Below are 27,748 nucleotides of genomic sequence, written 5' to 3'. Positions count from 1 at the left end.
TAATAGGAGGAAATCAAATGCAGACAAACCCAGGAACAACGTTTGCTTTAAAGGTTCGTATCTCTGTGGCCCCAAAATCGTGGAGACGCCAGAGTCACATGACAGATTCGTGAAAGTACAACGCAATACAACAGTCTAAAACGCACTATTGCAGGTTTACTATTGAAAATTTAAACATACTTTACACAACATTTAACCCTTTCCAATCCAATTTGTATCCTGGTTTTCCTAGGAGGCTTACTCTTTTTCTGCTGTTATATAACGGCGCTACATGCTGGCTAAAGCCAGTACTGCATGAGGTGACACGTTGGATAGGCTCTGACAGCAGAGAGGCTGGCAATATACAGTAAAAGAACCCCGATGGACGTCTTCCAACATCAGAGCTGTACAGCCTTAAATCATAATGTCGTTAGACAGTGGATTGGAAAGGGTTAATGTGTATTAAATGCTTTCTGCCACATCAAAAAAAAAAAAAGTCCCTTTAAAGAATGTGGGTGTGGCCCCAAGGCAACATTGTGGACCAAAAAGTGGCACAGTTTTTGGTGTAAACTAAGCCAAGCAATACATGGTATACAGCGACACTAGACAGTCTGAAGATATGGGATTATCCTGTGATGCTGTCTTGAATGCGCCAATTGTAAATTGGACCTGTCTAATTAGACAGTATTAGTAAATCTGCCCCAATGTCTCCAACTCAAGGGAAAACCGTTTCAGACATAAGATTGATGCAAAGCATATGACATCAGTGTCTCCACCTCAAAGGAGCTGAAGACATCTGTGGCGATGGGTAGGGTTGTAGCAGGAGTCGGAAGAGAAAAGCAATTCCTAAGGGGTGAACCCCCAATTGTACTGTTTGCACCTAGTTGGCATATTACGCAGGATGGGGTGCCGTGATTAAAGGGCAATGAAGGTATGTAACAAAATCAGCGTAACCCTGGGTTCGTCTACATTCCCTCAATCTATGATTAATATCAGTAGATTGGGAAAACGTGACTTAAAATTTTTTTTAATAGGGCTTAAAAGGGTACTGCCAAAGTACCAAAAACTAAATTATGGTGCTGTTTGGAGACCGGCAAGCCGGGAGAGGTCTAATATTTGCCCGCGATCTGAAAATCTGACTCTTTTCAGACTTGTGTGCGCGTTCTCACAGAAGTTTATGGAACAGTGCACACAAGTCTGGGAAAAAAAAAAAAGGCAGATTTTAGGACCATTTTTGGATTTCAGCAGCAGAGCGCACAGTAACGGGGAAACTTGTGAGTAGTAATACTCCCCTATCAGCTCACCAAATAGCACCATGACTTAGTGCTGCTCAGAGGTCACAGGTTACCTTTAGAGGGAATCTACATGAGACGGAGCTTACATTATCAGAATATGTTCCGCTTGATTCTTCTGCTGAATTTGAACAAGCAAAACCGGGCAACAGAATGGGCGTCTTCAGCTTGACTTTGCTTAACACCAGTCTAAAAGATAGAATTAGAGAAACCATATTAGAGGAGCAGAGATCACACACATTTAGGTGTTTTATGCCACACATCGCAGCTAACACAGACGAAGCATAAAAGGGGGAGAGAAAACGTATACAGCTTCATACTTTAACTCCTCTGGATAAACCAACACAGCAGCCTTGGCGAACGATCCGCTCCAGAAAGGGGTCACTTGATTCCTTAGAGCTTTGTTCTTGTGAAGAAATATGGCGCAGAGTAGAGGTGAAAGTACTTCGAGTAGTTCATTGTCATAGGAGCCAGTGTAGCGGGAACCAAGACACGAGAGCAGATCTCCCAGGAGTTTCTCCAGCTGGTGAAAGAAGAGATAAAAGGAGGGTCTTCCAGGTCTAGTTCAATATGATCGGACATTAGTCAGATCTCAGAACCCGTCTCACCTTACTGCTGAGGCTACTGTACACTTTTGGCGATTCAGACCTGAGACAGAAGACACTACAGTTACAAACGACGTCAGGCGTTTTGCATTCAGCTGACTGGGGCTTCCCGACAAAACCGCATTCATACGAGCAGAACCAATTTATAAATCAGAGGCTTCTGCAACAAGTATGAATATATCCTTACAAGCGTTACAAGCGACTCACTTGGTTTTAGCATAGAATATAGAGATGGGCTTTGTGAGCGATGAAAACACCGTTCTGAGGACAGACGGCAAACTTATGTGACTGATGCAGGTAGACAGGCAGCTTATGATTGAAGAGCCAATGGAGGTCAAGGCCGAGGCGTTGGCTTCTACAAGACTCGGATCGGAGCACGTGTGAAACCCTTCGATTAACCTCTCAAGTAACTTCAAGACAGAATGCAGATTTCCCAGAGGTCCTTTCTTCTTCTTAGCCCAATCTGTTGGCGTTTGAGCTGAAACACAAATGCGGGGAAACTATCATATGAGGAGTTGAGACAAAACTTAGGTGCAACAGATTTGTATCAAAAACGAAGCACAATCCTGGCATTAGACTGATCGTAAGTGTGGACGACTGTTTAACAAATCTCATGTGTGTGCGGGGGGGGGGGGGTTTACACACATTCAACCTGTGGGTCAGATTTTACGTCAGCCGCATATCCACTGCTTGCTGTGAGATTTTCATTGCAGATTTCACACTTGGCAATGCAAAAAAGGTGAAAGCTGTGTCAAATCCACAGCATTTCTGCACTAATACACACAACATCCAGAGTTTGACACAGAACTTTCAGCTGTGCAAAATTTGCAGGAAATTCACCCCGTGGGAACATAAATTTAGGCTGCGGTCACATAGCGGATATAACTTTAAATATTCTTTAACCCCTTAACAATTGCCCACTCATTTTTGGGGTTTTCCTCCCCAGCTTCAAGAACTCCTAACTCTACTTTTTCCGAAGTAGAAGGGCGAGTTGTATTTTTATATGGCATTATTTAATGTATCGAAAAAAACCTATTCCTGCTGTCATTTTCTGTGCCACAGGCCCCATGGGAACTTAACGGCATCATGGTCTCTTTACAGGGGAGGTGGACGCCCAAGTTGCAACTGCACACTCAAGGGCATGAAGGGATTAATTAAAACGATGCAAACTACATTGCAACTAATCAAGAAAAAGCCAACACTGTTGCAGGCATGCAAATATTCTGTTCCATCATTGCAGTTTACAGGATTGAGTTGCAATTCGGATATACTGGATACACAAGAGCAGTGAAGCCAGCTTACCTTTTGTTATGGGCTGAAATTTTGTGCTATAAGGGGAAAAGTTGACACATTCCACAATTACTGTGATGACTTGAACAAGTCTCTCCAAGAGCGGCAAACTCTAAAAAGACATGAAAAAACAGTTTTGCAATTGTTGAAATAAGACAAACACAATAAGCAATCACAAAATAAAATAAAAATTAGGACACTTCTGCAATGTACCATAAACTAATCAAAAGTAATACTGCATTACTCACCAAGGTCTGATCCCCAAGTCCAGTGAGAATTCTGGAGCAGAGTTCTTCACAACAGGCGTTTTCATCAGTGGTTGTGACTAGTTCGGCACAGCGGGAAAATGCTTTGTATAGCTCAGACCAAGTACGCATCAAAGTCTTCATAGTGGGCTGTCATGGAGAGGAACACAATTAAAAGGGGGTATTCTAGTCATTAACTGGATGATCTGTCCCCTGACTAGGTTACAGGGGTGGTGTGATGCTCAGGATCCTCTTCCATCAGCCGATGGTTCTGCCCAGGCTGGAGGTAGTCAATGGTCAGAGGTCACATCCTGAGAGGGAAGTGTAGAAGCGCAGCGCTCCCATTGATTTCAATGTGAGTGAAGATGTTCACCCAGCTTCCTCTGACCATTGATGAGAACATCTGGCCAGCTGCAGAGTGCAGCACCCATCATGTGATGGACTGGGGTTGCGAGTGGAGGATCCCTATCCATCAACTACTGATGGCCAATGCAGGATATAGGGCATCGGTTTAGAGAGAAAAAACAAAAACACTATGTAAGATTTTAAAGGGTTCTTCTAATCATTATGTGTCCGACCAGCAATGTACTAGTTAGTAATATGAAAGATGACTCCTCTTACCTGAGGGATGTCAGCAACTGGAAAGATGTGATTTATAGGCAGCAGTAAAGCATTGTGCAGAGCGCTGAAGTTGTGCTCCAGAGCATCTCCTTGGTTCACTTCATTTGTCTAAATGTTAGCAGTTTAATGAAAAAAAAGAAAGAAGAGTGGGACACCATATAAGACTTTAGATTCAAGAGCTCAACCTAAAATTGTAGCAAAATTTTGCCCAATGTTGATAAATCATTGCAACAAGTTATAACAGCGCAGAAACAATCGAAAAGGCAAGAAAAAGCCACAAACATGGCAGCTACGCATCCATAAAGCAACACTCACCTGATTAATCCTTTCCGTCAATGGGTTAACTAAAATACTCCAAAGACGCCAGAGGAGTTCTTTACTCTCAATCAACTTGGTTCCTTGGGTTAACTCCTGGATCACAGATTCACTAAACGCTAGAGGAGAAGTTGGTCCCGAGAAGACGAAACTCACGAGAGTCTCATAATTCATGAAGAACCTATAAGAACGTAACGAGTGTGAGGATTACGGCTCCCGTAACTGGATACATCGGCCACTTAAGAGCTACCTAAGAACGCAAGGTGTTTGCATCTAATAAGCAGTTCTGCCAGCCATTATATCTAAAGGCATGTGCAGACAGCGGAGTAAATGTACACAATTAGATGATTTTGGTGCAGATAACATTGCATCAAAATTAAATCTGCAGTGAAGACCCAACTCTTTCCCGCAACACATAAAACACGCTGCGGATTGGACAGGCTGACCATTTGCTGCAGCTAATTTTTTGTGCTACGAGTTTAATGCAAAGTGGAGCAAAGTACAGAGAGATTCTTAATGAAATCCAGGTCCAGAGCGCGAGGGGCGTCAGACGGGGCAGAAGGGTCACCTTCCAACAAGACAATGACCGTACGACCCCAGCCAAGACAACACAGAAGGGACAACTGATAATATCCTTGAGTGGCCCGGCCAGAGACCTGACATGAACCCAAACATCTTTGGAGAGACCTGACAATGGCTGTTCAGATGGCCCCCATCCAACCTGACAGAGGACAGAAAATCCCCAAATCCAGGGGTGCAAACTTTGTGGCAGAAGACTAAAATCGCTGGCAAAAAGGTGCTTCAAGTACTGAATACAGGGTGTGAAAACTTAAGTCAACGCAAAATGTTGGAAAGCTTTTTCACCTTGTCATTATGGGAAATTGAGTGCAGAATAAAATGGGAGAATTTTTTTTTTTTTTTAATTTGTACGAGCAAACAAAAATTGTAAAAAAAAAAAAAAAAAAAAGAGGGTCTGAAGACTTTGCGAATGCATTGCATAAATGTGCACAGAATTAGGCTGCATTCACACGAACGTATATCGGCTCGGTTTTCACGCCGAGTTGATATACGTTGTCCTCATCTGCAGGGGGTGTGGGGGTGGGAGTGGAAGGGATGGAAGAGCCAGGAGCAGGAACTGAGCTCCCGCCCCCTCTGCACTATTTGCAGTGAAAGGAGGCGGAATGGGGCAGAGCTAAGTTCTGAGAATTATCCCTGCCCCGTCCCACCTCTCCCCATTGCAAATAGTGCAGAGGGGCGGAGAGGAGGCAGAGAGGGGGCAGGAGCTCAGTTCCTGCTCCTGGCTCTTCCATCCCCCCCATCCCTCCTGCAGAGGAGGACGACGTAGATCGGCTCAGCGTGAAAACCGAGCCGATCTACGTTCGCGTGAATCCAGCCTTAGGGAGCAGAATCTGCCATTTTCTCCATGTGGAGTATACAGAAGATATAAGAGGAGCGCTGGTCAGAGCAGCAGGGAAAACTGGGTATTCGATATACAGCCTGCAGAGGGACAAACTAGTAATAAATGCAGGATACGAGTCATATTTGACAGATCACGTTATTGCTCATGTATTACACACAGCAGACTATAGAGTCATCTGATAGTGCAGGTACTTCACACATGGTTTTTGTGCCGAACATAAATCCTGAAAATTTATGACCCAAAATGCAGATCAGGCGGCTCTATGGTACCTTTCCTCCGTAACAGCATGTTCCAGGAGTCCAGGGTGAAAGTGGAGCTGAATTAAAAACAAGGCAGGAGTTCCCTAAAATACATAAGACACTACATAAAGAAAGAGTTACAAGTCACACTTTAGTACTTTCAGAAATTAGTCTATATAAACTGAAGGGCCACAGAAACTGCACCTCACAGGAGCCAAATGAGCCCACTGTGTACTAAAAGACCACCAAGCCTAAAATACGGAAATATCTCTGCTCCCCTACTGATTACACAGGAAACCTTAACACTATCAAGCTGACCACACTGAAATTTTGTAAAATGGGCGGCTATGGGTACTCCCTGCTTAAGGGATATAGCAGCTGTGTACAATACAGCATGCAAGTGGTGAAAGATGCCTCCATGATGTGTCCTGTCTAGTGTAGGGACTGACTACAAGAAGGGCGAATTAGAGGGGAGACCACCAAGGGCAAATCTTACCCAGTCCAAGATGGTCCCGAAGCTGTGAAGGACTAGTGACTAACCATGAACGTCATGATACACATCCAGACCTGTTAACTCCACCTGTGTCCCCAGCACTACCGAGGAAGAGGCATTCATATGCGGGTATCACAAATAGAAATGGAGGTAATCTCCGGGGACTTACTTGATTACCGGGTTTCGCTTTATTCCCAGTTTGGTTTCATTTTGGCACATCCACCTTTGTGGGATTGATATTATCTGGGTTGGCTGCACCAAGTATAAGGCCTCATGTCCACGGGCAAAAATAGGATTTAAAATCCGCAGCGGATCACCCGCATGCGGATCCGCACCCCATAGGGATGCATTGACCACCCGCGGGTAGCTAAATACCCGCGGATGGTCAATAAAAGGGAATTCTTTAAAAAAAAAAAGGAGCAAAAAAAAAAAAAAAAAGTGACATGCTCCATTTTCGTGCGGGTCTCCTGCGGGGACAGCTCCCGCAGGCTTCTATTAAAGCCTATGGTAGCCGTCCGGATCCGCGGGAGACCTAAAATAAGAATAACTTACCCGTAGCGGACCGGGCAGATCTCTTCACGGCCGGATCGTCTTTCTTCGGCCGGCGGATGTGCTTGGCACGCCGGCTGCGTGCCGCGCACATGCGCCATGCACATCCACCGGCCGAAGAAAGAAGATCCGGCCGTGAAGAAGAAGAGAAGATCTGCCCGGTCCGCTGTAGGTAAGTTAATTCTTATTTTAAGCGCTCATGTCCGTGGGGCAGGAGGGACCCGCTACGGATTCTCCATGGAGAATCCGTAGTGGGCCTGATTTTCCCCGTGGACACAAAGCCTAAGGCCTCATGTCCACGGGATAATTGTTATTTAAAATCTGTAGCGTTTTTCCTGCACGCGGATCCGCGCACCATAGGGATGCATTGGACACCCGCGGGTAGATAAATACCCGCGGATGGTATTTAAAAGTGATTTAAAAATTTCCGGTGCATGAGGAAAAACAACAACAACAAAAAAAAAAACGCGCCATGCTCCATTTAAGTGCGGATCATGCTCCGGATGGCCCCCATTGATCTCTATGGGTGTGGGAGATCCGCTGCGGATATTAAATGTGAATTAAATGGGTGCGGGAGATCCGCTGCGGATTTCAAGCCTGGGAGGTGAAGAAAGTACTAGGAGGTGGGGTAAAGTGGGCAAAACACCTCCAGCGTAAAAATTGCATCTGCGTACATACGCGCGTGGAAAAAAAAAAAAAAAAAGCGCATCTGTATGTCACCCCCATGCAATAAAATACAATTTTAAGCTCATCCGCACTGCAGCCCCAATCCGCGTTACAAATCCGCAGCGGATCTGATTTTCCCCGTGGACATGAGGCCTAAGGGATTATTCCCAGACTTGCCCTTCACCGGGGCCGTTCACACCCTTATTTTATCTACCACTATCTAGCTGTGGGAAAAAGCATAATGAACATACTGGAGGCAGAGCTTGAGAAAACCCAATGGCTGGCCATAGAGAGCGCACTGGGGCCTGAAGTGTCTAGCCGCATGAAAAGCAGAAATTGCACCTGAAGTCCTACAAAAGCGGCTCGGCCCTTTCCTGCAAACCAGAAGTCTTTTCCATCCCTGCGGTGCCCCAGAAGTCATGCCACCAGTTAGGAGGAAGAAAGCTGCCCAGGAGGTGTAGAAGGGAAGTCCCAATCCCCTGAATGATGTGAGCAGCTCAAGTCCCATAGGCCCCGCTTCCCCCTGTTGACACAGTAAACAGAAGCCATGCCCACCAAGCTGAGCCTAGGGACCTACAGGGAGTAGATAGAAGTGCGGGGGACTTGTATTGGCTGAAGTGCTGCCTTGCCAGGTAGTTGAGCACTATGGCGAGGCATCAGGCTTCAGAGCTGGAGAACCTGATGGAGGCGCTCCCCTCCTAAGTGAGGCATCCGGGGACAGAAAGACCAAGAGTTTACAAATAAAGAGGGAGAGGGGCCCAGGGGAAGCCATCGAGGGAAAGAGGATACTCACCTGTATGGGAGAAGAGAAACAAAACAACCCCCCCCCCCCCCCCAAACTTGCCCCATGCAGTCAGGAGGGCAGCCGACATACCACATCAGGCAATGATCCAGCTCACGTCTCCCCTTTGTGAGGGAGCAAGCAATCCGAACGAAAGCCATCAAGTTAGGGGGCAGGTCAAAAGAATTAATGCTAGTCTGTGCCATTTCTTCTAGTAACAGAAAGACCACTGCTGCCCCTTATTGATAGGGTAACAAAAATTTTTGTTACATTGTATTCCCAGCCCAAAAGAGGGAAGACAAGACCCAAAGAAACAAAACAAAAAAAAAAGTTGACCTAGCTCCTTCTACCAGCCAAACCCCTTCTGCAGACGCTAACACATCTTAGTTTTCACGTAGTAGTGACAGCAGCTACACCCTCAGTCTGGCTGCGTCCCCCAATGACAGACAAGAAAGTTGGATTTTAGACTTAGTGGTCCTTTATGTTTCGGTGCAATATACAGTAATCCAATTAGTACAGAAGTGGCAAACATCTAATACCATCTCTTACATTAAGAATATCCATATTTGCCACCTGATAAGCTGCAGATGCCAGCACTTTCTGAGGAAGTCCCTTCACGGTGCATTCAAGCAGACCCTGGTGGGAAAAAGGAAAGAAAATCATCAATACCAATTATCCGTACAGTTTAAGATCCATTTCTATATACCGGTTAGCATTTTGCCCCATACCTCCAATAAGGCTCTGGGAATGCAAACTATTCTATTACGAGGAGAAAGGCTTCTCCAAGGTCTATGTACAATTCAAGGTTTTGTCCGAGTCGCAAGAGTGGATGTCTCGCTGTAACCAAAACAATCCAATACGACTAAGGTGGGGTTAATTAGCGCAAGACATGGGTCAGTAATGGGCTAATCAAAATGCAAGGTGGTTCTCGTTGGCAGTTAGCCAGAATTCCTCCTTTGAACCCCCAATCATTGGTCATTCTCTCACAACCTCTTGGTAAGTATCTCCGTGGCCAAGTATTCTTACACTTCTTATTTCTCTCTTTAACACACTTTGTACTTCTAAACATACTTCGGCACTAGAGATGAGCGAGCGTACTCGGAAAAGCACTACTCGCTCGAGTAATGTGCTTTATCCGAGTATCGCTGTGCTCGGGTCTGAAGATTCGGGTGCCGCTGCGGCTGACAGGTGAGTCGCAGTGGGGAGCAGGGGAGAGCGGGCGGGAGAGAGGGAGAGAAAGATCTTACCTCCGTTCCTCCCCGCTCTCCCCTGCAGCTCCCCGCTCCGTGCCGGCACCCGAATCTTCAGGGACGAGCACCGCGATACTCGGATAAAGCAAATTACTCGAGCGAGTAGTGCTTTTCCGAGTACGCTCGCTCATCTCTATTCGGCACCCAATAATCCGTTCTCAGTCAAAGAGAAGATTTTTTCCATAACCATTTTGGTGGAGAATGATGGGTATATCCAAGACAGCCACTTACCTCTGCAGGTGACCCACACTGGAGGGCTTAAAGGACTGACAGCGACCGCAGGGGAGATCCCTTACCAGCCTGTTCGCAGGTCTTGTGTTAGGGACTTTGAAAGAAAAAGGTTTTAAATCCCTCTTACAGACGACTTTTCTCTACAGGTTCTGTTTCTTACTAACTGGTTGCAAAGTGTGGAGTTGGAACAATCTCTGCCCACTGTGGCCGTCTCGGACCGGCAGGATACATGTCCCATGGCTGTTTTACCACTACAGCCCCATAGTGCACCGACGCAGTATACTTAGACCTCTGGATAAGTCTCTCGTTCAACAAAGGCATAAGGGAAAGTCCAATTGACCAGGTTGGTCTTTGATATTGCTACTCCATAAGCTAGTGAAGGGGCCCATTACCCATCCGTGGTTTGTGTGCACTTATAAAGGGGCTGTCCAGTTGTAAGCTATTGATGCAGGATAGGCAGCCAATAGTACATCAGCAGGGGTCTGTTCCCACTGTTGCGGTCTGGCTAGCATTGCAGTCAAAGTTCCAAATGAAATGAATGTGAACTTGGCCTTTTATACCAATCATGGGCGCTTCAGTGAGAAGAAAGCTGTAGGCTTCTTGCAGAACTCCGCTCTGTGCACAAACAGCTGATCAGCAGGGATCCCAGATGGCAGACCCCCGACCTACTACTGATCGCCCGTTTACAACTTTTACAAGTAGGCATGGGAAGGGTGTCTGACACGACGTTGACAGCACGTCTGAGACCAATGCCCGAGGTCCCAACACGAGGTAAACATCTGGTTGAATCGGCAACCGTGAGGCATTGGATTTTACTGAACCTGCCATCCAGACTATGATGAAAGCCAGGAAACCCTCCTCTTGGGCGTACCAACGGGTGTGGAAAGCTTTCTTCCTCTGGCTTAAACAGTGTGGTTTTCACTCCATGTGCTTCTCCCTTTCCATACTATTGTCTTTTCTCCAGGCAGGGCTAAACATGGGCCTCAGCTCCCTGAAAGGACAGGTATCGCCCTGTCCATACTTTTCCAATGTCCTTTGGCATCAAAAGCAACAGGGAGTTGCGCATGCTGCTCCTCCCCACTGTTCTCCAGCTCTGTCTTGGGACCTTAACTTGGTCCTTGAACCACTTCAATCGTGTTCCTTTGATTTTTGTACTAACCGTAAAATCTCTTGCCTTGCTCATTGGGGTACACAGCACGCACGTAGTTTCTATTCTGAGACTTGTAAGATATTTCCCATCTTGTTGGAGGGTTTTCCCCAGCGTTAGGGTTGAATTCCTAATGTTTTATGTTTCACTACCTGTTGTACCTTTTTCATATCCTAGTCAGCCGCTTGCATACAAACTGGTTAGCTTGGCGCCAGCAGGAGGGGCATAGCTGGTGGGAGGAGTTTGGTGCCTACAGGAGGGGCATAGCTGATAGGAGGCGCTAACATTCTGTTTAGAATCCTAGTTTCACTAGCTATACCCACTGTCTGAGCTGTGGACCAGTGATATGGATGGGTAAAAGGTGTTTAACAAGCAAAAAAGGAGATAATTTGCTAAGAAAAAAAAACAAAAAAACAAAAAACAAAAACACACACACACACACACACACACACACACACTTAATCGGCAATATAGTGTCAGTGCAAGATATTTCTATAGACTACAAAGCCCATGCCTGCAACAACAAAGATCTGGAAATGTAAACAATTGCATTAAAATGGGTTGGGTTGCGATCCTTCTACTAATCACAGCTCCCCTGCATAAGAACAAAGAGCAGGTATATATATACTCCCCTTTCCCAGCTCCGTGTCTCTGTTGTAGCATCACATTTACAGGTTGCCCCAGCCTTTTCACAGGACATCATGGGCCAATATAGCCAATAACCGAGCTCAGCGATTAAGTGCTGAGCTGCACAGCCTGTAACGTCTGTAAATAGGACCAAGCAGAGGCGTGAAACACAGCAAGGACCATACGCACGTCTGTTCTATGGCAGAAGCTGCTGCGATTTACAGAAAGATACTAGACAACTCCTTTAAAAAATGGTACCCATTACACAAGGCAATCATCACAACTCACTGAAACAAACTCCTAGCGAACGGCTTCGCGCTCAGTCTAAACAGGAGTCCTTTAATCTTTAACCCCTTCCCTCCGCGGGACGTACCGGTACGTCCCACAACAGGACGTGCCGGTAGGTCCTGGGGATAGCCGGCGTCCCGCTTCAACAGGTCGGAGATGCGCCCCCCCCCCGTTGTTAACCCCTTCCCTGCCGCAATCTAAGTAGATCGCGGCAGGGAAAGAGTTCACAGAGGGAGCGCGCTCCCTCTGTCTCCGGCCGGTCACCAATGCCTATGTTGCTCTATAAGCGATAAGGCATGGCAGAGCAGTAGCCCTGCCATGCCTTATGACAGTGATCATAGGTACAGTGCTGCAAGTCCCTCAGAGGGACTCAGTGTAAAAAAAGAAAATAAAAATGTAAAAAGAAAAATGCAAACAAACCCTTTTATGCTTTTCTAATATTAGCATATAAAATAAAAAAAAAAAGTTAAAAAAGTTAAAAAAAATTATAACCCCACATATTGGGTATTGACGCGTCCATAACGATGTGTACAAAAAGTTGAACACGCTTTTTATTTTGTACGGCAAAAAGCGTAACAAAAAGTGCTAAAAAACAGCGGCAAAATGCTAATTTTTAGCATTTTGCCTCCCAAAAAAAATGCAATAAAGTGATAAAAAAAGCCGTACATTCCCCAAAATGGAACCAACAAGAACTACAGCTCGTCTCGCAAAAAAATAGGCCCTTATAGAGCTCTGTACATAGAAAAATAAAAAACTTACAGGACTTTGAATGCAGCTATAGAGAAAAAAAAAATTCCAAAAAGAAAAAAAAGGGTTTATTGCAAAAAAAGTGTAAAAACCTAAAAAGAAAAAAAAAGAATTTTGGTATCGTAACCGTACCGACCCGCAGAAAAAGTTTAGTGTCATTTATGCTGCATGATTAACGCTGTAAAAAAAAAAAAAAAAAAAAAAAAAAAAAAAAAAAAAAAAGAGTTTTACGATATAGCCTATGTACCCAAAAGTGGCACTGACAAAAACTACAGCTCGCCACGCAAAAAAAAAAAAAAAAGCCTTATAAGGCCGTGCCGACGGAAAAATAAAAAAAAAGGTATGGCTTTTGAAAAATGGAGATGGAAAAATACCAAAAATCACTTGGCCCTCAACACAAAAATAGGCCATGTCCTTAAGGGGTTAAACAACTGCCTTTTCAACATGAATGGAGACGGGCGGCCTGAAGAGATCTGATGCGCTTCGCCTCCATTCACCGAACGGCTATGGTTCCTGTGTGAATGCACAGGAACGACAGTCATTGAGACAACATTTGGGTACTTACGTGCCCATCAGATGTCCCAGGTAAAAGGTACAACTTTAAGAGTTTCTTCTACACACAATTCAAGGGTTTGTCTGACCCACAAAAGCCTGAGTCCAGCTCTAAATAAAGTAGACCAGTGAGCCAAAGAAAATATATAAACTTATAAGTGACGGGTCAGTAATGGGCCAATCAGAATGAAAGATGGATCGTGTTGGCAGTTAGCCAGAACTCCTCCTTTTAACCCCCAACAGCGCAGCAGAATAGATACTGTCACTCAGATGCAATAAACCAATCAAGAAATAGTCCCGGCGTATAGGGCCAGTTATAGGAGTCTCTACTCCCACTCAGACTTTAATAATGCCGAAACTTAGTGATTTTTTTTTTGTTTTAGAAAGTTCATTAAGTTACATAACAAAATGGCAAAACATCACCCGGAAGTGCAAGTGTTCATCATCATCATCATCATGCTCTTGAAACTTATCGAGGCCTTCAGAGCACTTGCACTTATGGGTGTAGATTCTCACGTATTCTTCTGATTTCTCGCTTTAAAAACACTTTGTACTTCTTCTAAACCTTTGACCATGAGAACAGATTGTTGGGTGCCAAAGTATCGGTTTTCCATAACCGCAAAGTGTATAATAAAATTACATTCTGAACCATCGAATACCGGAAGCAGACGCCCCACTTGTCCTGCACTTACCAGACACTTCTCCACTTGAAGAGTGTTGGATGTAATGATGTTTTTCAAAACTTGCAGCAAAATGGTCAGGACTTCTGATCCTTGCCGTTCTTTCTTGCTTCCTATCATTAAAAGGCTTAGAATCAAAAGCGCATCTTGAACTAATCTTAGATCACTTGTGAATGCAGAATGGCTATAAGAGGCGGAGCGCACAGGCATCGTTTAGAGCAGCGTTTCCTAACTCCAGTCCCCAGGGACCCCCAAGGGGTCATGTTTTCAGGATTTCTTCAGTATTGCACAGGAGATGTAATTATTGTCGGTGCCTCATTGGCACCATAGGATATCCTGAAAACATGACCTGTTGAAGTATACACACTGCTGTAAACATGACCTGCGAACTTCATCCTTGTGGGTCAGCATGATTACATAGGTTTTTTTTTTTTAAGTACTACTTTAAAAACCTAAAATCTTTGGGGAAAAAAAATTTTTGGCCGCCATCTTCCAATATCCATAACTTTAAATTTTTCCATTGACCTAGTTGTGCGAGGGTTTTGGAAGAGTACCTGTTTCCATTGCTGCCTTTACAAAGTCGATCATGTCCTTCCATACAGCACAAAGGACGACACCTGAAAGATGATCAACATGAGAATATGCACACAGATATACCAACCGGTTGGATAGCAGTCACTGGCGTCTACCTGAGGCATCTCTTCCTATAGTAATAAATCCATCCTGTACGGCACCAAGCAGTGCGTTTGCATGTTTACTGAAGAACGAGGAGTTGCTGATCAAGCGATGCTGGAGGGGCTCTGCGGAATAGGTTTACATATCTAGTTAAAGAGCAACTAATTACTGATAGACCATAATATGTGCAAAAGTTACCACGTACCTAAACTAAGCACAATCTTGTGCTGAGCAGCAAAGTGGACAATCTCTGGACCCAGGAGGAAATGAAGCATCATCTCAATGCCCAAGAGGTGAACCGAAGGAAACGCAACCGTCGCCAGCAGGCTGGAGTTCAAGGTCATTTTTGGGGTCGTCGGACTGCCGAAAGGGAAGCTTCCTAACACACAATAGCAAGTAACAATATAAGAGTGGATAACTTCCATGCATCTATTTTTCAAATGCTACCTTTCCAATTCTGTAGAGGCACATGAAGTGGTTTCTTTTTTAGACCTTCACTTTTCTGATTAGCGCTTCATATTCTCTACTTTGCACAAGCAAAATTGCTCGTCTGAATTCAGCCTCTGCTAGCTGCACACCGGGCTCAATAGAGAGCCTACAGCCAGCGAGCAGACTACGCCTGAGAGCGTCTGTTGCTTTGCTCTAGTGGTACCTGGACACCCACTGCTCAGAGCTTTTGACACGGCCCTATGATGTGTCAAAAGCTTTTGGAAAGTAGATGCACCCCTTTAGGGATGAAGAGAATAGACACAGCTAGAGAGACAGCAGAACTACATATCCCAGCTCTCCTTGGGGCAACGAGCTGCAGTCAGGTAATTGGCACTTTTAAAATAACTGACAGATTAAGAGTGGATCAACAGGCCAGAAAAGACCGTCTGCAGCTGAACAGGGAAACTATTAGGCTTTGTAGCTGGGGGTGAGAGAAGAGAGGAACGCTGAGCCAAAGTACAAGTCATCAACTCCAGAGGGTCTCCTTAAAGTCACAAGACGTACACCATTCACTTAAGGACTGGTTGGACCATTGATCTAGGGATCGATTGGGGGCCCAGCGTTTAGACTCCCACTGACCCTAAAGTTACCCTCCCCCATCTTGTGATTAGGGGATTACGTTATAATTTAGCACAACCCCTTTAAAAGTGGTGATAGATACAATTACACTTTAAAGAAAAAAAATATGAGAAATTGACTAGACCATAAGATGAAACAAGACAAGTAAGGCCCGCTTTGCATATTGCAGTTTTAGGATGAATTGTATTACCTTTTTGAAGAGGCGTTGATGACGTTATGCTCTGGTTGCCTGAACGTTGTGGCGTTGAAGGCGGCTCTACACTTAAACTGCTCTGAATGAGCGGCAGACAGATCTGGAAGAGTAAGAAGTCATTAATACTGGCTCTGCATGTCTTCTAACATGGAGCAGAGAAACGTTCATCCAAGCAAAGCCAAAATGTACTGCACTTAAAAAAAAAAAAAAATTCTAAAGGGGTAGGAGGGGGAAGCACAAACCACACTAAAGTTCTTACCCCATTTACACATGGGGGTGGGGACAAACAAAACCAAACCAAAAAACAAACCACACACAAATGGGCATGCTCCTGATGTGCAGCAATGGGGCCAATCTTTATCAGAAGTCTACAATGAGGCCGCCCTCACACAGGCGCTTTATCACGATTTTACTTCCACTTTCAGCCGCAGCTCGCTACGATCGACAGCAGAATTTAGCATACCTCATCATGGATGGGGTGCGCTAAACGTAAAAAAAAAAAAAAAAAAACAAAAAAAAAAAAAAAACAGACTCCACTGGAAAGTGCCGTGATCGGACGGCTGTCTGAGAGACTCCATTGAAAGCAATGGGAGTATTATACCACGGCACTGCAAACATCGCATTAATGCCTGTGTGAGGGAGGCCTACCTCCTTGGACCTATGATGCGGATTTTATTGTGTTAAGACCTTATTGCCCAGGTGACAAGACCAGCTGGACTTCTGAGCTTTAAGTTACCTGTTCAAAGTGTGCCTGCAGCTGGGAGCCTAGACGTATTGCCAGATGCCACCAGACCTCGACTTTTGTGAGCGCCAAAGGTTCCGTTCTAACGTGGATCGAACTTAATGGCTGCATAAGTAGTTTTATTCGCTTTGAACTGCAGAGTATTGCTGAGGAAACAGAACATTTACACGTATTACAGAGCTGTCACTGACAGGAGGCAGACATTTGGAAATGGGGACAGAACAGTGCCCCAGTGCTTACCACTACGGTCATATTATACCGCTAGCCACAGCCTTTCCTTCCACGTTTTTGGCTGCTCCAGGCTAGAGAACCAGCTGCCCCGTCGTTATAGGGGATTACTGAACAAGACAACCTAATTAAGTTACCTGGATTTGCTGCGAAGTTGTCAATAAGACTTTTCCAAGCGATAAAAGCAATTTTCTTCACGGCTGGGGTTGAACTTCGGAAACCTAATTCTTCCAGCTGCAGCAAAGAATTAATAAAGATGCCGCTGCGATGCAACATCTAAGATCCAAGATGGAAAACCATGTATTACTATAAAATAAGTCACTGTCCAGCGGCCTCAAATTGTTAACCCTTACCTTCCCTAACAGCTTCACAAACAGGGGCCACAGCTTCAGCACATACGTCTCATTCTTACATGTGAAGAGTTTGTGGAGCTCCGCAATAATTTTCTGCAATAAAAATAAAAAATAAAGTTAGGGCGAGTTCACAGACAGCGGAGTTGTTGCAGACGTTCTGTTGTGGCATGTGTGCCGAGCATCCACAAAGTGCAGTACAAAGGAAGTGAATGGCATTTTAATCCACAGGGGAAGAGTCATGCCACAGATTTTCGAATCCACCGCATGTTGCTGCAGAAAAGTAATGGATCGTCCAAAAAAAAACAAAACCAAAAACACGAAAAATACGCAGCTGTAAATGAACCCACTGAGAATAGGTTCCATTCACTGCGTATTTACATTTGTGTGAATGAGCACTACTACGTTGATCCCACTGCGGATGCAGCTCTAGAAATTCAGCTGGATATGCGACGCTGCAGCCACTTCCCTAGTTAGGTTCCATTCACACGGGAAAGCACGATATTAGGCACTTGGCAACATGCGATTTTCACAGCGAAGCACTGGAGAAAACGAACACACACACACACACACACACACACACACACACACGAGAAATTGCAATCCTTATGTGTGTAAAAGGATCACAAGTCTATCCCATTGATTTCGATAGGAAACATTGCATCGCGCTCACATGCACTTCACACGGCATCCAAGTGTCATGCGATGCCTTTCCAAGTTCCATCAAAAATAATGTGCCCACCAAGTGAGTCAATTGCCAAAGTCAGTGTACGCAAACCTGCAAAGGCTCATGGGTGCCGTATAAGTGACAGATAAAGTCCAAAATTGGTGATCTGGTGCCTTTTCTTATTTTCAAGGTACATTATGAAGATGTTGATCAATGGATAGTGAGTGAAGGGCACTTCTGGGCCTTGGACACCCTTTTTAATATACGCAATAGTACTTGTATTACTCACAGATGTCAGGAGCTGTTCTGTCAGAGCCGCCACTTCCTGCTGACTCTGAAGTAAGAGTGGTAGTCCAATTTCTAGAGCCGTCGCTGCTCTTATTCGAACCTTTGGTGCAGAGTGAACGACTAGTGGAATAATTAACTTGGCCCATCTAACAGCCTCTGTTGTCATCTGTGCAGGAGTCTGTTCCAAGAGCCTGAAATATAGTAAAGATGCTTAAAAATAAAAATCCTGCCAGTACCGCTACGCTGACTCCACGGGGCACCCGGCCAAGGCAGCAACGCCAGAATAGAAGACCAACACTTGTGTCATTTTGCAATTTCTTCACTATTGTTGGCTTTTGTGAAATACACTGCTCGAGATTCAGGAACACCAAGACCCATATATAAGGCCTGCTTCACACGGGCTACAAAAACTGCACTATTTTGTAGCGATGCAACATTGCTACAAAATGCGATAAGTGAGGCTCATGGTTTCCAATATGTTCTTACAGGCTACAAAACATCTCATGTGAAAGAACCCATTGGAAGGGCAGGCCTCACTCCCAGTCATATACAGTTGTGGCCAGAGGTTTTGAGACCGACATTTTGGGTTTTCCAAAAAATGTTTTGCTTCATTGGTTTTAGCTCTTTAGAGGTTTCCAAGGTTACTGAACAATAATCAGCATTTCAGAAGTTTTTAAACTTTTGACAAATACATCAACTTTAGGCAAAGACTGAAGATTTACAGATTAGACCCTTAATTTTCAAGGCTTCTGCACTTCGCAAAGTGAAGTGAAAATCTACAGGAACTGTAAGTCAGCCCAAGGAGTTACTAGTGTCCACTGCTCAAGCCCAAGATCTGGACACTAACTTTTTCCACAAGACTTCTGCCTATTCAGCAATTCCAGCAACCTGATTGGTTGTTTGGGCTGGCTGATTCACTGCCCCCTTTTGAGATGTGCACGAGGATAGAGTTTGTGCACCATGAGAGAGGTTACAGAGCTGTGCACGAGACGCACGTGCTGAGCCGTCAGTGGCAGTCACCGGAGCCTGATCATTGCATAAACATGACCAGATCCTAGCACACCACCACACTCCACCTCCACTTTACCGAGCTTCCGATTATGCTCCGGTGACTTCCCCAGTGAAGGGGCAGTGAATCAGCCAACCCAAACAACCAATCAGGTTGCTGGAATTGCCGAACAGGCAGAAGTCTTGTGGAAAAAAGTTAATATGCGATCTGGACACGTAGACTGATGACATCCAGATTCAACTACAAACTTCCAGATAGACATTTGGATGACCCCCTTCTCTGACATAACTTATGTAACAAGTCGGGGTGCAACTCCCATTCTCCCAAGTAGACTTTTTCTGCTCGGGAAGTCAGCTATCCACTTACCCACCCCTAGTATATGAACCACCACGAGTGCCAGAAGGTGATCTTCAGCTCATGTCAGGATCTTTGCTGCTTCTGCCATGACTGACAAGCTGTGGGTCCTGCCCTGGTGATTTATGTATGCGATGGGATGGCCTTGAAGGATGAGATCATTTGTCTCGGTACGCTCATGCAGTGGTGAATAGAGACGGGGTCTGCAGTTAGTGCATTTCCTTCAGCCGAAGGTGCACTTTCTGCGGCAGAAGCAGAACTTGGGTCCGGGCCAAATTGAATGCCAGACCCAGAAAGATCAGTCCTTTCCTCATAAAGCAATCTAGACCTTTAGTACAAACTAAACACAATGACAAGAAACACTAAAGAATTGCACAATTAAGCTACAAAAAAAAAAAGGGGGGGTTGGAAGTCAGGTTTTGATGCTGAAGAGACATTTCTCACCTTGTAATGACATTCAGCGCTTCATATGCAATGACAGGTGACGGCACATCTTTAGTAAGTACATTTTCTAATGTAGAAAGTATAGTGGGTACCTAAAAGACAAGAAGGAGCGCATTACACACAGGGTTGACGCACAACATTAAAATAAGTTATTCTCAATAATTAACACTTACCACCTTCCCAACTTCTTCAGGGGAGAAGTTTTGCTTTGAAATCACCCAAAGTGCTCTAGTGCATGTGTCTTTATCGACTGCCTTCACAGCAATACTGTTCAGTGTGGACAGCATCTCTTCAACCTCCGATGCTACAAGGGAAGCGCAGCAGTAGGGTTAGCGGACCACAAATACAGGTTAAAGGGGTTTTCCATAACTTTACTACAGATAAGTTACCCTCAAGATCAAAAGCTGATGGGAAAAACACAACTCACCTTACAGCTGCCGTCAGGGTTCCAGCACCGCTCTGGACATCCCAGCAGGCTGCCGGGCACTTGTCAAGCCGCTAGAGGATCTTTTAATTGCTGTGATTGGTGTATCCAGTGCTGGCTGTGATTGGCCGAGCCGACTGTCACTCAGCTGACTCAACCAGTCAGAGCAATCTCTTGTTGGGAGGCAGGAAATTCAATCCCTGTCACTAGCAAAAGATCCTCAGTCAGCTAGACAAGTGGCTAGGATTCTACATGGAGCCCTGGAGAGACCCAGACAGCACCAGCTAGGCAACTTTTTTTCTTCCTTGTAGTGCAGCTAGCGCTGGCATTTAGGGCTGCCAAACATCTGGTACAAAGTCTTCAGCTGAAACCGCTGCCCATTCATTTCAGAGATAGAACATGCATCGCTGTCAATGCTCAGTGTTTTGACGCTTGTGTGAACAGCCCCATTGAAATGAATAGCAGCGTTCAGTTCTAAACGCTGTACAAAACCATCTGTGTGAGGGAGGCCTTAGGACTGAAGCCTCCTTTTGCTTTTATACAAATCACTTTTGTTTTTGAATTCTAGAGATGCCATAGAGCATACTTCCTAATCATACAAGCCATAGATCACCTCAATTCTGCAAATCAACTGAGCAAGCCATACAAACGGCATCACATGTGTGCAGATGTCACGAAGGGGGTATCACTTACCTGATATGCCAGATGCTATCGTACTGTTATAAACACAAAATCCCAGTGTCTTAAGTGCTGCATTACTGAGATCAGAATGTTCGTCAGCGATGTGTGTCTGAAAGATAAAACAAGTTATAAAGTTATACGCACTTAGTGCAAGTGTACGGGGAAGGGGGGCGCTTCAGACACCACACTATAGGCAACCGAATAGGAAAAGATTAGAGCGACAAAACTTAAAGAGCAACTACACTGTTCAAAAAACCTTTGATATGTGAGCCACGTCAATAGCTTTAATCAGTGGGGGTTCTGCTGCCAGGACCCTCGCCAATCGCTAGAATGAGGGGGCTGCAGTGTCCGTTACCTCTTGGCCGTCTTCGTTGCTCTTTTTTTAACAGCCAAAAGGAAGCTCTAAAACAGATGACCACTTTTTTTTGTTGCACAACCCACCTCCATGTAGCCCCGGCCTATGACAAGTCTATGGGAACCAGAAACCCCACCTACCTCCAAAACCAACCTCACCTACTGAGGAAACAGTCTACATTGTGTAAACTATCACAACTCCCGTTCACGTCTTTGAGTGCAAGTGCCCACTGACACGGGCATACAGAGAGTTTCCGGTCCGTGAATATGAAGCGTTTACACTGCGCATTCCCTGCGTATCTGGCCGTGTTTACAGTAAGAGCACTGCCTGGAAAACCCATTTAATGTGGGCTGAGCGATTCCCAGCCTGGGAGCCACGCGACCCCAGTTGGGAACCCCTGCCTTACGGGAACAGTGTAGTACAGCGAGCTTTGCCGTTTTCAGTAATCGCAGACACCATATTTAGAGGTCATAGTTGTCCAAGATGAGAAGATCCCTTTAATACACTTACCATAAAAGATTTGAAGAGACGCGAGAACAGTTTTCCAACCAGGACTGGAAACTCTTTGTTGTCCTCTCCACTCAGGCGGCTAAAGAAAGAACAAAACGCTGGTTATCTGCAGTAATGAACAGAAGATGCCAACAGTTTACCACCTCTGGTTGGCGCTTTAAAGGGGAGCCACCAAGTCCTCACTGCTTTTCAGTGGTGACGCTGCTGACTCTAAGGACCCTCCTATACAAAACGCCCCCTTTAGATCTGGTGGCTCCTGATGTTGTGAATGTGTCAAGTAGGCGGTCCCCACCACTTGCTGTTAATCAAGTCTGACATCACCTACTGACAACAGGGCGGGCAGACATTGAAGGCAGCGATGTCGTGGCTGCATAGCTTTTGACAAATACCGGTCAGGTCTTTAGGTGCCAAGACAAACCCAACACCAGATCCTTCCCACCATGTATAGTGGAGGTCCGAGTACCTGTGGCACGGACTACAGAACATGCAGTAACTCACTTGGCGATGGACAGGTAGGCATCGGTCTTCTCCGTGTGCGAGGTAGAGGAGTCCTCCAACGTTTCTAGTAAAGGCACCAGTTGTGAATCGTCTGCAGCCGCCATTTCTTCCTGAAAGTTAAAACAAAGAACATTTGGAATCCAGATTTACCTCCAACACCTATTGAGTCCAATTGGAGAGGAGGAATAGTGTTGGCTGCGGTCCAATGATGGAGCGACCGCACGGCGGCCCACCTAGTATAACTGATCCAGCGCTGTGCAGAGACTTCCATTATAAAGGAAGCTACGCCACATGGGTGAGCAGAGCCTTAAAGGGACCCGGCCCTCCTATAAGCACTAGAATTTATGATGCTTCTATAACAGGGCCCACGGAGTCCGGGGGTGTAACTATATACTTACAGGGCTCTCTGCTCCCACACCGTCACCCCAGGAAGTCAGCACCCGGCAAGTATGAGAATTATTGCCCCGGACTCATTGGGATCGGTCCTACAAGCATCATAACTTAAAGGGGTCTTCCAGGCGCAAAGTACTGTACATCATAAGAAGTCTTAACCCCTTTGCCGTGTCCGATTAGTGAGGGGCCCAGATCGCTCATCTGTATGACCCCATTCATAAGAAAGGGCTTCATATTTGTGCGTCTCACAGATCTCATGTGATCTTCTTGCCCGTGTGAAGGCGGCCTTCCTGCACTTCTCAGTGGGGCAGACCCGCCTACTTCAAACTCGAATACCGCGTCCAGGAGTTATGGACACCCCCCCCCCGGCGCACGTTTCTAGTAACGTGGGGTAAAACCATCTACACCAAATACACCAGGATGCAGATTAGCATTACAGTCAATGGGAGACCATTAGGCCCCTCCCCCAGAGGCGCTTGGCAGCGTTTGAGTTTGCAGCAGTTACAAATGCCGCCAAACCAGCTGATGGCGGCAGAACTGAAAACACGCAGCTGAAGACGCAGCCAAGGATGCGGTAACCACATTCTACCATGTTTTTCGCAGCGCTGAATCCGCCCCCCATTCATGTTAACGGGCGAAGAATCGCGTTTTAAAACATAACGCATGAAAATAGGACAGACGGCGCCTAAAAACACAGCGCTAAAACGCTGGTCTGAGGAGCCCCACTGAAACCAATGGTAGGGATTGACCGCATTTAGTGCTGCGCTGAAGACGCACAAAAAACCCGCCTGTGTGAGTGACCAGGCCAGCGGCCCCGACTATCTGTATTGCGGTGGCTCGCCGTCGGTCGTGCGCAGTACAGTTTTCCCCGCACCGTCACTAAGAGCGGGCAGCGATTACATCTCACGCGTATTTACACACATGCAGACCAATAAGAGTCCCTTCACTGCGCATCACACGGCCGTGCAGCACTGGCATGATACGCGGTGAACACAGTCGTGGGCATGAGCGCTTATGTGACTGGAGCGGAGCGAGCTGCCGGGGTGCCGACGGGCTGCGGACACTCACCATTCTTGTGCACCCATTAAACAGTGCAGCGCGTCGCGTCCTACACGGTTCACCATTAGAGACAAATAGCCAAATGAAATCAAGGATTGCTCCGGTTAGCATGAAGCGTATATAAACACTGATGGGGCCGAGATGTGAATACCCAACGATCACCACCCCTGCACACTGGCGAGGGCCGCACTGGGCCGTGATGTCGCCCTCGCAGTCCTTCTGAGAACCCCTGGATGTAAGTTTTCACCTGGAATCAGCCGCACACCCCTGCGGGGTTCCCTGCATCCCCACCGCAGCTGTCACAGCCGCAGCAGGGGATGGTGGTCTTCTCCAACTGTTTTCAATGGGGCCAGACGCTGCCGCCATCGCTGCAAGCAAAGCAAGACCCCTGGATGTGACCGCATCACATCCCTGCAGGGCTGAAGGAATCTCCTGCCATGGCTGTCACAGCAGCAGCAGGGGATCACGATCTCCTCCCATCGCTTTCAGTGGGGCCGGCACTACTGCTGCCGCCAGCGCCCCCGAGGACCACGGACGGTATAGCAAGAAAGGAGGTGCTGCGATTGTTTCCACACAACATCACAGGAGTGAAGACATGAAGAAGGAGAACGAGACCATTAAAGAAAAAAAAAAAAATCACCGGCTTCATAATTATGTGATTTTCTCGCCAGTGTGAAGGAGCCGTGTGGGAGGAGTCACATCTGCATGCGCTGAATTGTTAAAGGGGTCTATACACTTCTGTATGGCCATATTAATGCACTTTGTAATGTACATTGTGCATTAATTATGAGCCATACAGAAGTTATCAAAAGTTATTCACTTACCTGTTCCGTTGCTGGCGTCCTCGTCTCCATGGTTGCCGTCTAATTTTCGCCGTCTAAAGGCCAAATTAGACGCGCTTGCGCAGTCCGGGTCTTCTTCTCTTCTCAATGGGGCTCCGTGTAGCTCCGCCCCGTCACGTGCCGATTCCAGCCAATCAGGAGGCTGGAATCGGCAATGGACCGCACAGAAGCCCTGCGGTCCACGGAGGGAGAAGATCCCGGCGGCCATCTTCACCGGGTAAGTAAGAAGTCTCCGGAGCGCGGGGATTCAGGTAAGCGCTGTCCGGTGTTCTTTTGAAAAAAAACAAAAACGTTTCGGCGCGGGACAACCCCTTTAATGCATCCCGACGGGCGGCTTCATTTACAGATCTCCGCCCACAGGGGTCCACAAATCAAATCCGCCCGTGGACCTTACTGTGTACTTACAACCCCCTCCCCCCAAAAGCACAAGAGGCGAACACACACAGTTCAGTCACGTAAACATGGAGCGTATTCATGCCTCCAGAACAGGTATCAGCACAGCATGTAATAAGCATGGTAATACGCTCCTGTGAGCGCACCCTCACGCACGGCACACACATGTAATAAGCATGGTAATACGCACCCTCACGCACGGCATGGGGACACAATAAGCCCCGGTCATTTGTATCGTTGTCTTCAGACAAGCGCATTTCTCACACATTGCTTTTTATCGCGGCGTCCTCAGTGCGGCGCTAACCGCGGTACAACGCTGCCATTAGCATCTCAGATCGGCGCTCAAACTCTGCGTTTCTAACGCCGTGATTTCCAGCCCATCTGTTCTACTTTTCAGCGTTTTCTCGTTTGACGCACTTCATCACCCGTTGCAATAAAAAGCGCTGCAAGGCGCGGACAAGGACGCCACGCAAAAATTATAGATTATATATCTATCACGGTTCCAAGCGGTGAGTAACTGAATGCCTTTGTGAATACGGCCCAACGTTACCATCACGCGGGCAAATAATGTGCGCACATTGGGCGCAGGATGTGCGTTTTGTGAGACGCAGAAATGTAAACCCCAGTCTCCTGATGGCGGTCAGACGCACGAGCGACGCTTTACTGCACGGTGGTGAGAAACAAACCGCAGCACGTTCTACCATCTGCGTGCGCATTGCCCCGCCCATTGTTAATGTGGCCGGCGGCAGCAGCAGCGCGGTCCGAGAGTGCCGGACGCCATATGAGGTCTGCCATTGAAAACAATGAGCGTAACTGGGTGACCCTCCGGACGGCGGCCGACCGCTGCGGAGCGCCGCTCCCCCAAAGCGATGTCAGGCTGTTCTGCGGAAGCAACATGGTGGGGAACGCCATATGGGGGCGGGATCCACAGCCCGATATCGCGCTCGCCAGGGTGAAGTTAGCCTGAGGCAGCACAGATTCGCCGCGGTATTGTACACTGGAGCCACGCCTCCAACACCCGCCGGATTCTGCTGTGGTGTTTGGCGCACGGATTCACCCCGTCAAGGAGCAAAATCCACGTGCCGAGCTCCGACGCAGAAACGCCAAGCGGCGGCTTGTCAGCCCTTTATTCGGAAACGCGATTTCCTGCGTCGGTAGTCACACGTGGACGCTGCTCAGTGACGGGCCGAGTCCGGGCGCAGATCTGCGCCAAAAACCACAGCACAACGCCGCAGAGGTTGGTGCGCTTTTTTTGGAGGCAGAATCTACGTAGAACGAACCGCCATCTGGACGCCGTCAGGTCCGCCACGTTAAGCGCCCAGCGGGGGGTTTCTCACTTCCGCCATACGGCGCTTCCTGTGGTGACAGCGCCCGCCGTATGCTGCACTAGAGACGCCGGCGATCGCAGCGACGCACCGCGGTAGGACGCAAGCAAAAACGGGAACACTGCGAATCGCCAGAAACACGAACCGGCAGCATTTCTTGCGGTTGTTGGGTGCCAACATGGCCGCATTCCTGCAGGCGGCGCCGCACAGCGCTCTGCGGTCCCTACAGCATCTCACAGCCGAAACCCCAGACTAACAGCTCTGTCCCCCAGCAAGACAACCATCACTATATAGAACTCCCCTCTAACAAGTCACGTGGTCTCCTGTAGAGCAAACCCTGAGACTTGTAGTGCCACACAGGACATCGCATGTCCTCGCCTCGCCCCCCAGAACGGCTGCTGCAGCACCTCCTTATCAGCCACTCACTAATGACACGTCCTCCCAGCACCGACACCACGGATCGCCGTCCCCCGCCGCAGCCGCCGCTCTCACCTCACGATTTCCCCGCGCTCTGCAGGCTCCTCCCCCTTCAGCTCCCGCCGACTAAAGTAGCGCCAGATTGGAGGGGAAGCAGCAGGCCGGATAGTGGAGCGACGAGCTAGTCGATGTGTGTTGACATCAAGAAACAATCCGCACACCGAACGAATCGATGGCAGCGCCGAGCAGATCGATGTGCTCGTCAACACGTCTGTTACAAGCAAGCCCAGAGGCAGGTGAGATGGTGGAGCGCAGAGCGTATCGATGGGAGGGATGAGATTACAGACTTGTTGCTGTTTATTGCCTGCAGTTCATTAACCCCTTAGTGATGCGGACTATTTTGGACCTAAGAGCGCGGCAATTTTCATCTTCACTTTTCAATAACTTTTGTTTTTTACATTTTCTGCATTGCTGCATTCAACGTTCTATTATTTTTTTTATTTTTTCATGCGTGACGCGCTGTAATTTTTATTGGCGCCATTTTGCGTTACATACAGCGTTTTTTTAATCACTTTCATCGCGTTTGAGGGGCGAAATAAACGAAAAAGCATCTTAGCTCCTTCTTTTTTTACAGCGTTTGCCATCCAGGATAAAAAGTGTATTCAAATTATTGTACGGGTTGTTATGGATACGATGATACCAAACGTGTTGTTTTTTTTTTCAAATAAAGGGGGAAGTGTACAAAAAGGGGTTTTTACTACTTTTTAAAGCATGGTTTTTTTTCTATTTTTATTTACATTTTTATGTCCCTGTGAG

The 27,748-nt window shown here is 46.7% G+C and overlaps 1 protein-coding gene across 3 annotated transcripts in view; it reads right to left on the bottom strand.

The window, feature by feature from the left end:
• Positions 1–27,058, bottom strand: part of RIF1 (replication timing regulatory factor 1) — a 44,821-nt gene extending 17,763 nt beyond the window's left edge. The window contains exons 1-25 of one of the 3 annotated variants that reach the window (XM_066575207.1): positions 27,008–27,058; positions 22,504–22,613; positions 22,006–22,084; positions 21,153–21,249; positions 20,209–20,339; positions 20,036–20,127; positions 18,230–18,419; positions 17,277–17,369; positions 17,061–17,199; positions 16,690–16,841; positions 15,951–16,053; positions 14,898–15,071; positions 14,707–14,817; positions 14,572–14,634; positions 14,030–14,130; positions 9,069–9,131; positions 6,037–6,110; positions 4,348–4,528; positions 4,033–4,140; positions 3,415–3,561; positions 3,179–3,278; positions 2,084–2,354; positions 1,880–1,919; positions 1,592–1,794; positions 1,361–1,460 (exon numbers count right to left, since the gene is read on the bottom strand). In XM_066575207.1, the coding sequence (XP_066431304.1) occupies positions 1,361–1,460; positions 1,592–1,794; positions 1,880–1,919; positions 2,084–2,354; positions 3,179–3,278; positions 3,415–3,561; positions 4,033–4,140; positions 4,348–4,528; positions 6,037–6,110; positions 9,069–9,131; positions 14,030–14,130; positions 14,572–14,634; positions 14,707–14,817; positions 14,898–15,071; positions 15,951–16,053; positions 16,690–16,841; positions 17,061–17,199; positions 17,277–17,369; positions 18,230–18,419; positions 20,036–20,127; positions 20,209–20,339; positions 21,153–21,249; positions 22,006–22,084; positions 22,504–22,607 (2,916 nt within the window). In that variant the 5' untranslated portion in view covers positions 22,608–22,613; positions 27,008–27,058. Of the gene's footprint in view, positions 1–1,360; positions 1,461–1,591; positions 1,795–1,879; positions 1,920–2,083; positions 2,355–3,178; positions 3,279–3,414; positions 3,562–4,032; positions 4,141–4,347; positions 4,529–6,036; positions 6,111–9,044; positions 9,132–14,029; positions 14,131–14,571; positions 14,635–14,706; positions 14,818–14,897; positions 15,072–15,950; positions 16,054–16,689; positions 16,842–17,060; positions 17,200–17,276; positions 17,370–18,229; positions 18,420–20,035; positions 20,128–20,208; positions 20,340–21,152; positions 21,250–22,005; positions 22,085–22,503; positions 22,614–26,941; positions 26,971–27,007 lie in introns of those variants that run through there. The other 2 variants (XM_066575205.1, XM_066575206.1) reach the window with 2 other exon arrangements.
• Between the last annotated feature and the right edge of the window lie 690 nt (positions 27,059–27,748).

This window comes from Eleutherodactylus coqui, chromosome 8 (genome assembly GCF_035609145.1).
Source record: "Eleutherodactylus coqui strain aEleCoq1 chromosome 8, aEleCoq1.hap1, whole genome shotgun sequence".
Taxonomy (NCBI): Eukaryota; Metazoa; Chordata; class Amphibia; order Anura; family Eleutherodactylidae; genus Eleutherodactylus; species Eleutherodactylus coqui.
Note: the sequence above shows the minus strand (reverse complement) of the source record. Positions and strands in the feature narration are given on the sequence as shown.